Raw genomic sequence first — 13,357 nt, 5'->3', positions numbered from 1 at the left:
CACCTATTTTGTTTCAACTTGTCCCTTTCAATATCCCTTCCCGTAGACTCAGAAATAATGATTTGCTTTTCATCAATAACAAATTATGGATACCATTCACCAATGTCCAGAATGGCAAGACTCGTCAACTCAAGTCAGGACCTTGAATTTTTTGGTGTAAGCCTAAATAATCAAATAGTACAAAAAATTATAATGTAATGGCCTTGCATTATATTTGTACATTGTTGTTGTAAAGTTCTGTAAAAATAGTGTAATTTTTGTTTTCATCCAGACTGAAACCATTTGTTTGATTTAGGTGTATTTTCTGCTGGTTATTTCGATGAGATTGACATGTATAAATGTAATTATATTTTTTCCAGATCAAAGAGTCAGGAGGTGGTGGCGGGGGCACGGGCGGCGAGCGCATGCTAGGATTGGCGCTGGACGCCCAACACGCCAGGGCCAAGATGCGCCACCGCCGCGAGAAGGGCCAGCCCTGTGAGTTGCCCGCCAAGACGGGGCACACGCGTGAGTTAAATGGGCGCCACGCGTAGCACACGCGGCCGTGCGGTCATTCTGGTTCTAACGTGTGTGTGTGTGTTATGTTCGCGCTGTCACATACCAAAGGAAATTGGTCGTGTTGTCAAGAAATTATTGATTTTAGACCCATATCTTAGAGAGAGTTTTATTTTCGTTATGAAAGGCAAGACTGATAAAAGGGGAAATTTTTTAATCTGGACAAACATGTATTATGTGGTAAAAGCTCTTAGGGGTAAACGTAATGTACAATATAATCCTATGGATGGCGTAAAATACTAAGACGAATTATTTGTTTGCGCCCGTACATACGCAATATGAATAGTTCGTCAGTATAAAAATTCAATTCTCTCAAGAACGGCATGCAATATTGTATTCACCAATACAAGCTAACACATTATTAGAGTTACTAGATGTTGCGCACTGTTTGTGAGTATCTTTGGACTGTCGAACACGAGAGTTCATGTAAATAGGTTGACTACTCTCTATTTTCTCTATGCATGTTTTGAAATGTCCAATTTCCTGAGATTCTGTGACAGCGCGATATTATTTTTTGCAGTGGAAACTTAATTTTAACAGTCATCGCTTTGAAAAGATTTATGGATTAAATTGAATCTAGCTGCACAGAGAATTGGGTTTTCACTGCATAAGGCCAAATTGCTCAAAGTGAGATTAACAACTGTTAAGGTTGGGTTGTGTAAATCTCTGTCACATTATTTATTTGATTGACAATTGTTTGATAGATTCCTCTATCTTAACCTTTCCTTATCTGTTGTGTGTATTTACTACACATTGCTTCTAATAACTTTAATAACTCTATAAATATAATAAATTCTGGGTTCAGATTTTAGGTATTCCTCCGTTATACATTTATGCACTGAATTAAAAAATAAAATTTTACATAGTTATCAAATTCAATTAAAAATCAGAGATTTTTGTTAAAAATCGGAAACAAATACACCAATACAATCAACCGTGTGACAATGCTACGCGAAGAGTGTGCGAGGAAATGACACGCTATTGATGTCCCGCTTTAGTTCACTACGCGGGAACATGAGAAATCCACACGTCCTCAGTTGTATTTTTATTTAGATCATCGATATGTTCATGCTATCATCATCATGCTAGCCGCAAGCCAGTTGGTCGCGGACCGTCGTTAGATGTGGACTCCTCGCACGTTTTTTTAGCATCTGCTGATGGTTTTTTCATGTTTTCAGCAATTAAATTACAATTATTATCACTTTTGACATAAAATATAATAAACATAAGCGATTAGCTATGAATATTCATATTTTTCCGATATTAAATCGCTTATTTTGAGATGTGTATTGACTACACAGCACCGGAACGCGATTTTTTTAGCACAGTGAGGGAAAGGTTAACCAACTTAAAGATGCCAGTCCTTGAAGCACAGACGCTAGGTGAGAATGTTGACCTTGTTCTACCAGTATTGGAAGATGCTCCGGGGAACTAGCGTCATTGTTCCTTCTGGCACCGGTGCACAGTCGGGAAACACACGCCCAACATTTGTACTCGGTTAACATTCAACATGAGAACGAGTTGCTTCTGCTTCGTTCAACAGCTGGGCTGTGGAATTACTTGCTAGCCTCTGTGTTTTCTCCTTTACTTCAAAAAGACCCCAAAGATGATGTAGACCCATTGTCAAACATAACGGTCATGCTGCTATGGACTGAGAATTAATCAAATGTGATAGAGGTTGAAACATCCCAAAACAGTTTTAAATGGTGGTTTTATACACTTTGAACAAACAGGCCGAGTATTTAGAACTAGAATGACTTCAAAAATATTGGATGTGGGAACTTTAAAATTAAAATTTGTTTATATTATTGTGATTGTGTATACTTTATCCCATGGCCAATAATCCATTTGACTCTATTTGCACTAGCTGTAAGAACATTATGATTATGATGACACTTATTATATTATTGGGACTGGGTCTGTGGCTGGATCGGATGGGCCCCCCCTTTTGCACTCTGATTACAGTCACGGTCATAATGTACATCAACAGCCACAACTCAATCCTATTCCCGCACAAGCTAAGTTAAATAAAAAAGGAAATAGAAATAGTTGTTGAAATGAAAAGTTTAAATGTCTTATATTTTATTATTTACTAATAAAACTAATCAGTTACATTAGGGCGTTTCACGGAAATTGAAATGGCAAGGAAGGTCCATTTTTTTTAAAAATATTTCAATAGGTCCCCATCAAGCGCCGATTCTAGGTCGATTTCTGGTTTTGATCAAATTGTGATCACAGGTAAAGCACACCTGTTATGCCTTTCAGCTGATCACTATTTGATAGAATGCCTGAACGGACCTAGAGTCGGGATTTGATTGGGGACCTATCAAATGTTAGAAAAGGCAAAATGGTGCTGATTTGCCATTTTTTGACAATGTTTCAATTTTACTAATAAACTTTCGTAATATTTCAAATCTCTTAGTTTGAACTAAACTACGAGCATATCAAGTCTGGAATTACTGTTAACACTTCCAGTTATGTATTCTAAAAGTCTGAAAGTGTTGCCAGTTACATAACATCAATCACCACCATCATCATCTTCTCTATCACTGTTATTTAAAATATTTTTAAAAATAATTTACACTTCTTATTTCCACTTAATATTTCCAGCCCGCTTATAATACAAGAGTGGAATTCAAAACAAATATTTCCAATACAAAAATATCATATTCCTGCTGTCATCATTATTACCGGTCTTTTCTATTAATTTAACTTAAATAATGTACACCTTTTTATTTCTAACGTCAACTCTTGCAGCCTTAATATAATACAAACTGCATTATATTAACAACTATTTCTGATGGCATCTTATAATTATTATATCCAGCTTTTTCCTACACTTTTTTTTACCGTCAACACTTCCAGTCTTGACACAATAAGGCTGGAATTCTTGACAGCTGTTTCTAAAGGCATCTTATAATATCCCCGTCATCTTCATTAAATCCAGCTTTCTTTGTTAATTCTACTAAACTTTTTTTTTCTACCGTCAACACTTCCAGTCTTGACATAATAAGGCTAGAATTCTTGATAGATATTTCCAATAGAAAAATATATTCCTCTCATCATTACTTCCAATCTTTTCTATTACTTTTACTTTGTAATTAACATTTTTTATTTCTGTCAACTCTTGCAGTCATGATATAATACGAGTCTGAAATTCTTGACAGCTATTTCCAAAGGCATCTTATAATATCCCCATTATCTTTATTATATCCAGCTTTTCTCTGTTTATTTAAAATTTCTTTTTCTACCGTCAACACTTCCAGTCTTGACACAATAAGTCTGGAATTCTTGACAGCTATTTACGAAAGGTGTTTTATAATATCCCCGTCATCATCATCATTTCTAGCCTTCTCCGAGACGGACAGTGAATGCTCGAGCGTAGAGGAGGAGGTGGGACGCGCGGGGGCAGGCGGCCGCCGCACCGTTGGAACGACCAAACAACACCACCACAAGCCCTATAGGAAGAGGTACACGTATTTCAATATGCACTGCCGTACCTATATACGGGATCGGCTAGCCATCTTTCGCACTCTAGTGTCTAACCAGAAGACGGAAGAGTGAGTTTGAAGATTTTTTTTTGTAATGTGTATAATTTATTCCGTAGAATAAGGCCAGGCGGACATGGTTGACTTCTGTCAATGCAACAGTTTCAAAATCCACAGCTTCACGCATGTAGCAATGTATTGGGGTTGGTTTTTTAGTTACTGCAATGGATTTTTAAACAGTGAAGAAACTGTTGCGTGACAAAATTCATACTTGCATGTCTGGCCTAAAATTTACTTAGAGGTGAGGGTATTCATTTATTAGCAATTATTATTACTATTATTGATAAAGGGATGGTCTGCATAGATCCCATAGGCGCGCGCAGACATCACTGAACGATAAAGTTAAAATATACCATTATGAATCGGGAGGTCGCTGGTTCAAATCCCAGTGTGTGCAATTAAATTTTATTGTGTTGCTTCACAATCAATAGGGAATTCTCGTGCATTTTGTAAATAATTTATTTCAATAAAGATAATTATTTTATTATGTGCCTCTTTTTTTTCTTTTTTTTAAAATGCATTTTCAATTTTTTGTAGTTGTTTTAAAAATTGCGTGCTATTTCGGCTCTGAAAACGGTCATGCGCCATTTTAACCGCTACGTCACACCTTTGCCGCTGCCGCCGCCATCGGTTTGCAGGATCTACTCGGGCCGGTCAACAGTGACGTCATCGTTCGCCCTTGAACGCTTGATCAATCACCGGGCGTTTTTAGCTGCATTGAAATATTTCGTTCGCGCCTGTTTTTAAAGTCATTATAACTTTAATAAATGATTTTTGAAAATTATAAAAACTATGTATTCTTGTGTCTGAAGTGTTTCTACATGTGAATAATTAATAATAAGTGTTTTTTGGTGAGAAGAGAATTCCCTATTAATTTAAAATAATATCCACTCAAGCGATTTTTTGCATATTATTTTGTTTGTTTTTAAATCTTTATTTAGATGTACGCAAATTTTTTCATACATTTAGTAGAAAAATATAAAAAAATACAAAAAATAACAATTACATTTTAAGAGAAAAAGATAAATACACAAAATTACATTATATAAGATATCTAGGTGACTAAAATAATATTGGCGAGTATGTTCAACAATCAAAAATTATTTTTTACATATAAAGCGCATGTCCTAGGAAAAGTGCTAAGGCTTGGGGCTTCCTTTATGACATTTGGTAGGTTATTATCAGAGATGTGCTTTATTTCAAATAAATCCATTTCAAATGGAAATGCAAAATGCAAAATGGGTATTTTCCATTTTGCATTTTAAATGCTTTTCTAAAAACCATTTTGCATTTTAAATGCTTTTCTCAATGCATTTTCCATTCTAAATGCTTTTTTGCAACATTCTTCCTACTTTCTCCACTCATCTTTTTTTCATAAGCCCCAAATATCAGTCGGTCCTCAACCTCGCTATGAGAGATAATTTACATTTGTCAAGTTGCTCCCTGGTAGGAGCCCTGGCAATTGAGTGATACTATTACAATAAATACTGATTCAAATACTGAACATGGCCATGACGCTGTAATATTAAATGTTAGATAGCAGTTTCTATGTTTTTACGTTGGCAACATTAGTCCCGCGCAAATTTTTTGTGGTTTCATAATCTGTAGTCGTGGTGTTTTTGGATTTACCATCATGTAATATGTTTGTTCTACATTGATGTCCATTATTAAATGACAAAATTGTTTAAAAATTCTATAATTATTTTAATTGTTTCACCTGAGAAACCATTTTGCATGTTCAATGCATTTTGAAAATAGGTATTTTGCATTTTGCATTTGAAATGCTTTTCTAAAAACCATTTTGCATTTTCAAATGGAAAAGTTTTGACCCATTTCCATTTTGCATTTCAAATGGTTTTGGGTACCCATTTTGCACATCTCTGGTTATTATAAAGTTTTTGCCCTTTATAAAACGCACTGTTTTGTGTGCATGAAAGTTTAGTTTTGGGAAGCCTAAAATCTCTGCGTCTTTTCAAGTGGCAAGTTTGCGAAACGTTTGTTATACTGTATGGAACCTAAAAATATGTGATAATCAGCGAAGTCTAGGTGGATTCATTGGCTTTAAACCGCAGTAAGCAGTTCATATGTTTACATATTAATATATTGAGGAATATTATTAATTAAATAATATGGCAAATGTATATATACAACCCATCGCTCAAGTGATTATATACATAGTATATTTGTGGCACGTTCAAGAGTGGAAGATGCTCTCAGTATCAGCCTAATGAATACCATCATTCAGAATTAGAATGTTGCTTGAAATGGCATTAGCGGTGTTTGGTCTGAAGAGTCGCAGATCTGAATAGCCAGGTACTTCACTTCACCTTCCTCTTAATCATTTCCTTCACCTCCAACTGAGGACGTAATAGTCTCACTGGCTCTAGGCTATTGGGTCAATCCGCACCAAATCATCCAGAAAATTTTGGATTTGTCACCCACCATCTCAGATTTTGATGAAACTTTAAATTTTTAATCCTTCCATATAGATAAGAAAATATACCAAATTTTACCTTCCTACCTCAACTCGTTTTTTTTTTATGGGCAGTTGAAGTTTGGGCAAAATAAGCGTTTTTACATATTCCGAGCACTCCGGAAGAGCTTGTACCTTCAATGAAAAAAAATTGTATCTTTGTCATTTATAGTGCAAATGCAATGAAAATTTTCAATATTATCAAGAAAACTATGCTGATTGCAGAAAAAAATACATAAACCCTTTACATTTATCTACTTGACTTTAAAAAATTACCAAAAGTAATTTTTTAAGTAATTTTTGGGACGGAAAAGGTACTTTACAAAAAAGCAATATCTTGGGAAGGTACAGTGTTAATGAAGTAATTTTTTTTTATTCATATCTACAAATAGCATAGAATCACATACAAAAATAAAATTCATGGCATTTTACTTGCTTCAATAAATAAAATCCATTTTAAACTTTTTTCAAACTTTTTGTAATTTTTTTTTTATTCTTATCTACAATAAACATAGTACAACCTAAAAAAATAAAACTCCTGGTATTTTGTGTGCTTCACAGTGTAGAAACGTTTTTAAAATGAGAAATCTTAATCATACAGAATTGTTCCAAGTTTTTTAAAATCTAGATACTGTATTTGCAAATAAAAAAAGTCAAACTTATTCGGTCCTTTACAACATGCTGGTAAGCTTGCAATGTAAGCTTAAGGCACCAACAAAATAATGTACCTTGTTCCTTACCCTGAATGCATACACCATAGCAATATTTTATAACAAGATCAACTTTTTAACTCTTTTCAATACAAAGTTAACTCTTTAAAAAACAAATACAATAAAAATAAAACAGGCAATGTAGGATTAGGTTAAATGAAAGTACATTACAATAATATTGTTTACAAATAAATGTTCAAGTTCATTTTTTACTTTTATTCTTGATCTGACCCATAAGATGGTTGAACTTTTGATCAGCATGATGAACGTCTTTTTCAAGAAAGTAGTAAGCTCTTCCTGAACCTTTTGTTGTGGGAGGGTCAACGATATTAAAAATATTTTGTAGTGGAACAAAACAAATATCTTCTTTTTGATGTGGCCAGTAAAAGGATGGAGCTGGGCCAAAAGGATGCATAAACTTGATTGATACATCACACTCGTCTTCATCTTTGGAAACCACAAGTCCAAAAAACCAATGGTTGTCATATACGCAAGCTACATAAGAGTTTGTACAAATTTGTACCATACTTAGTTGCTCAGAGCGATTTCGTTCCCCACTGAAGTTAAAAATCAAAGCATAATCTGAATCTGAACTTATCCTTTTTGTGCCAACTTCATTTTCAGACAGAGGAACAAAGCAGTGGAAACCTCGAGTGCCTGGTATTGTTTTAGCTTGTGAAAAACGCTGCTGTAATTGTTGCCTGCAAGTGAATAAGCTTTCTTTTCTCAGCAAGTAAAAATATATATTTTCTACTCTCGACTGACAAAACTTAAAAGTTTTGTCTACAGTTGTGATAGTGTTTCCAGGGCCAAGTTGCAAACTTTCTCTAGTTAGAAGACGTTTTACTGTTCCACCTATTCCATCACAGGGAGATTTCCCATGACTCGTAGCAAAAAACGACCAACATGCTTTCAAGTTGAAGTTTTTTTGATGGTGACACAGATTTAAAAAGTTTTTGCAGTTTTTATATTGCGCTGCGCAACCATCAGTAAAATAATGAACACTTTGAATTTGGGGAAATTTTTGATTTAAAAATTGAGCAACAATTTTTTTAGTTTCGTAAACGAAACTTACATCATGTTCCAAGTCATCTGAAATTACACACAAGCTTGACACTGTGAGATCTTTGCCAGGCTCTTCACAAGTGTAAATTACCACTGGGTGGAGTGAACAACTGTCTTGCGTCCAGTGGTAACCCTGGACTTCATTCTGGATAACATAGGAGAAGTTTTCACTGAAGTCTAATAACACAACAGCTTCATTTATCTGAAGCTGTGCTTTTAGGGACTCTTTGAGATATTTTGATTGAGACTTTGTTATAAAAGAATGAGGAAGAAGTTTTACAAGACTCTTCACAAGATGTTCTACATATTCATGAAAGGGAACTGTAACTGAAACCTGCTGTGTTCTATCAGTAGTTACCCATGCACTGTATGTAATTTCATCTTCTTGGTCCCATTCTTCAAATTTTTCTAACAAATGTTTCTTAAGATTTTCACTAGATGTTGAACACTTATCGCAATGTCGAAGCATACAGTCTCTATTGTTCTTTGAGCACACTAAGTAGTCCATTAAATCATTGTACGTTTCTTCACTGTCACAAGCATTAAGAAGCAACACTACATTTTGATGAATTGCACAAACGCAGACAGAATGAGAGCCTGGAGAACCTACTGGCACACACCATTTGGGACGCAACCAACAAAATTTCGAAATCCCAATTTTTGAAGCAGGGTATTCAAACTTGAAGGTAGCATAAAGTTCATTCAGGTTACAAAGCAATAGTCTTTTTTGTTCATAAACATTTTTGGTTATGCTAACTTTATCTTTTTTCCCTGGCATAACACGAGAAAATTCATCGTTTTGGTAGAAATTTTTAACCAAAGTAACTGTTCCTTGGTCTAATGGTTTTCCTTTTTTGGATCAGGTAAAGCAATGATACCATTTTCATTTAGTAGCTCTCGTGCTTTACGAACTGAGTATTCACCAACACTGAATTCTTCAGCAACCTTTTTTCTACTCCACGAAGTTGGAGCGAGAGTTAGAAGCTGAATTCTCTCACGGCGTGTAACTTGTGTTTCCAATTTTTTTTTAACCAACTCAACAAGCCTGTCCATGTCATTAGCTTTTTCTTGAATACATCTTGGTATTTTTGCATCACATTTTACTGGGGAAAATTCTTTTTCTAAAACTTTACTTACTTTTTTCTTTATGGTTGAACAAGCAGAATCTAACTTCCGTTTAGCGTAACTAGACTTACTGTGGGATGGTATTGCATGTAGTTTAAATGGAGATTCTCCAATGTCAGTTAAAGAAGTGTTGATTTCTTGTAAAAAAATTTCTTTGTTTAAAACATTTTCAACTTCACTTATGTCTTCTTGAAAAGTGTTAAGCTCTTCAATTTCATTGTTAAGGTTTTGGCTCTTACTAATTTTTGCTCTGCATGCATTACAAATTTTTTGTCCAGGGATTGCTTTATTAGTTACTTTTAGAATGGTATTAATGTTCTCTGAAAATTCCAAGGATACTGTTCTTAAAGTTTTTGTAATTTTCCTTTTGTGGCTTTGGAACGGGTCAAAACAAGCTTTTTGAAATGTTTCATATTTATTTAAGTTAAATATTCTGTGGTGCTCACAAATGTTGAAAACCAAGTCTGTAGATACAAAACTTCTTTGTTGAATAAGCTTTTTTTCAAATTCACTTAACAAATCCACACTCGTTAATTTCTCTGACTTAGTATAACTTTTTTTGTGACATTCAGTACCATTATGTTGTCCCACACTACATTTAACTAAACTTGTTTCGATTAGAGACATTTTAACAACGTACACCATAACATGAAACAACTACTGTATTTATATAGATGATCACTGCTTTGAAGCTGACTCAGAACTAAGCATGTCAGAGGAAACAAAGCATGTAGTATCCTGCAAACTTAGTGATGAGGCAGATAGTAATTTTCATGTTCTGTCTTGTTCTTGTTGCAGATACATCATTTCCATGTAGTGACTTGTCTCTAGGACTGTTTCTTTGATATTAGTCCATTCATTCAACCTATATTACTAGCTATATACCTAAACTATAACTTGCCCAATTACAAACTAAAAATAGATATAAAAAAAATCACAAAAAGTTTGAAAAAAGTTTAAAATGGATTTTATTTATTTTTGTATCTAGATTTTAAAAAACCTAGAACAATTCTGTATGATAAAGATTTCTTATTTTAAAAACGTTTCTACACTGTGAAGCACACAAAATACCAGGAGTTTTATTTTTTTAGGTTGTACTATGTTTATTGTAGATAAGAATAAAAAAAAATTACAAAAAGTTTGAAAAAAGTTTAAAATGGATTTTATTTATTGAAGCAAGTAAAATGCCATGAATTTTATTCTATTCTTTTATTCTATGCTATTTGTAGATATGAATAAAAAAAAAAATTACTTCATTAACACTGTACCTTCCCGAGATATTGCTTTTTTGTAAAGTACCTTTTCCGTCCCAAAAATTACTTAAAAAATTACTTTTGGTAATTTTTTAAAGTCAAGTAGATAAATGTAAAGGGTTTATTTATTTTTTTCTGCCATCAGCATAGTTTTCTTGATAATATTGAAAATTTTCATTGCATTTGCACTATAAATGACAAAGATACAATTTTTTTTCATTGAAGGTACAAGCTCTTCCGGAGTGCTCGGAATATGTAAAAACGCTTATTTTGCCCAAACTTCAACTGCCCATAAAAAAAAAACGAGTTGAGGTAGGAAGGTAAAATTTGGTATATTTTCTTATCTATATGGAAGGATTAAAAATTTAAAGTTTCATCAAAATCTGAGATGGTGGGTGACATGGCCTGGATGATTTGGTGCGGATTGACCCTATTGGGAGCAGTTGGAACTACACTAGTTGGGTTCCTTAACTGTGGACATCTCTAGAAACGTTATAATACTTTAACGGTCCACCCGGAGATTTGGAGGACAACTGATAAATAGTGTCATTAACCTTTGGAACACCAGACCCTTAAGAAGTGCCAGCAATTCGGTTCAAAAAAATTATGCACTTTCTCATGACATACAGGTTTAAATCGCATACCAAAAAATTCCAGCTAGGGTGAAATTCCAATGCCAGCAGCGCATGAACGGCGGAAAAAAAATTCTTGTCACTGGTCCACAAACGATTTTCCACAGGTTAAACCTTTCACGTTTTTGTTTGAAGACTGATTTCTGTTAATTTTACCGATGTTTGATACTAATGAGAGTTTATTTTGCGTAGGTTGGTAGCAGTACCTGCACCCAGGGCCCCCCGACTGGGGGTATTTGTGGGGCCCCCCGAACTGCCCAGTGGCTACAGGGCCAGAGAAACAGGTAAAAATCATGATAATATTATTATATCTTCTTCTTTTTGGTAACCACTCAAGTGACTAACCTAACTACTCAAGCTACAGCTACCCAAATTAGAGTAGGGAATTTATTCTTTTTTATAACACCAAAAAATATGGGAAAAATGTTGAAGTAAGCTCGATTCATTGACTTTAAACCACAGTAAGTAGTTTATTTGTTTCCGTGTTGTAACGTAGATTGTCACCACATGTATTAAAACTTACCGTATTCTGGTAATATGCTCCACCATAGCTTGCAGCAATAAGGGGAATTGAAATGAACACTCAGAATATCAATTGAGATATAATAATATGATAGTATATTTAATTTAAACTTTAAATACAAGAGCAAAGACTTAAATTTAGAAAACCAGGGGTGGTTGGCTATTTGAAAGCGCAACGTAATTTGAACTTGGCCACGACATTTACTCGTAAAATTATATTAACTAAACATCTTAAAATAAAACATCACCACTGAGCGCCAGTCTAGAAACTAGTCTAAACGAATTTATAAACATGGTGATATCTAAAAGATTATGTGTCTATTTTCATGAGGATTAATAAAATGTCTCACGTGCGTGTATTAATCTCCCGACGATCAAGCAGCCCGCTCTCAGGTGTGATCCCCACTCGCCTCGAAAACCAACTCCCGGCTTCTCTGGAATTCAATGCGCAGCTTCTTTGAATCCACCGAGTGGCAGCTGTAATTCAATGCCAACGCGTGTCTAGAAGTCTTGCTAAGTAAGCGGACAGTTCCTACCGCTACAGTGTTAAGACGAAGCACTATGTAGCAGTGGCGGTCGGTGACTTTTTGTAGAAGGGATGCTGGACATCAAATGTTTATACTCGTACTTACTACGTACTTAATATGCACGTCTAGATGCTAGCCCACGAACAAGATACAATTAGGTACCGTCTAAAATTATCTCCATAAATCCATTAAGCTCCATAACTCAATATTTCCAGTATCCAGAATAAGTTTTTTTTTTCGCAAATGGCCGAGACACAAAACTTTTTCGCATTAATAATTCAACCACACAATTCACTATTATCATTTTGAACACGTTATCGAAGTATCCAAGCTCAAAGAAAACTGTCAAAGCAGCGCGCGCATACAATCCAATGGATTAGTAATAGAGTATACGATTCTGTGCATTATACATACGAGCATTAAAGACGGTTTTTGTTCGTTGGATGCTGTCATTAATATTGTATAAAGTTGACAAATATATTGGCTTGCGGGTCTCAGTGTTCATGCGCGGAAATAACGTACGTTCTAGCATTCTTGGATACGGTTTATAGATCGCTTCCACACCACAGTGTGTTTTACGCATTTCACAGTATTTAGACTCGCCCGCACTATTTGTATTGTGTCGTTCGTTGTGTGTTCACAGAAACGGGACGATAATATGAAAATATTTGTATGATTTTTTACAGCACCGTTTTTGTAAAAAAATCACATTAAGGTCGCTGTAGAAATATTAAAATATTTAAATTGCTGTTTACGCCAAGAAGTCCAAATCTTTTTACTCTAAAATGCAAGGGATGCGGAGCATTCACAGCATGTATGGACGGACCGAGCCTGCTATGTAGTACATAATGCGAAATCTTGTATTTTTTTTCCTTTCAAAATGTGATGTTTAGAAATATATTACATGCTTTAATTAAATACTGCAAGTGTAACACATCTTGGCCTTT

General features: G+C 34.6%; 1 protein-coding gene across 7 annotated transcripts in view; it reads left to right on the top strand.

Annotated features, from left to right (window-relative positions):
• Positions 1-13,357, top strand: part of RhoGAPp190 (Rho GTPase-activating protein 190) — a 110,397-nt gene that overhangs the window by 72,658 nt on the left and 24,382 nt on the right. For 5 of the 7 annotated variants that reach the window (XM_089649197.1, XM_089649196.1, XM_089649191.1 and 2 more), the window contains 3 exons: positions 360-507; positions 3,905-4,025; positions 11,554-11,645. In XM_089649197.1, the coding sequence (XP_089505323.1) occupies positions 360-507; positions 3,905-4,025; positions 11,554-11,645 (361 nt within the window). The remainder of the gene's footprint in view (positions 1-359; positions 508-3,904; positions 4,026-11,553; positions 11,646-13,357) is intronic. The other 2 variants (XM_089649198.1, XM_089649195.1) reach the window with 1 other exon arrangement.

This window comes from Hesperophylax consimilis, chromosome 29 (assembly GCF_061612785.1).
Source record: "Hesperophylax consimilis isolate HC1 chromosome 29, BYU_Hcon_1.0, whole genome shotgun sequence".
Taxonomy (NCBI): Eukaryota; Metazoa; Arthropoda; class Insecta; order Trichoptera; family Limnephilidae; genus Hesperophylax; species Hesperophylax consimilis.
This window is presented reverse-complemented; position numbering and strand designations above follow the sequence as displayed.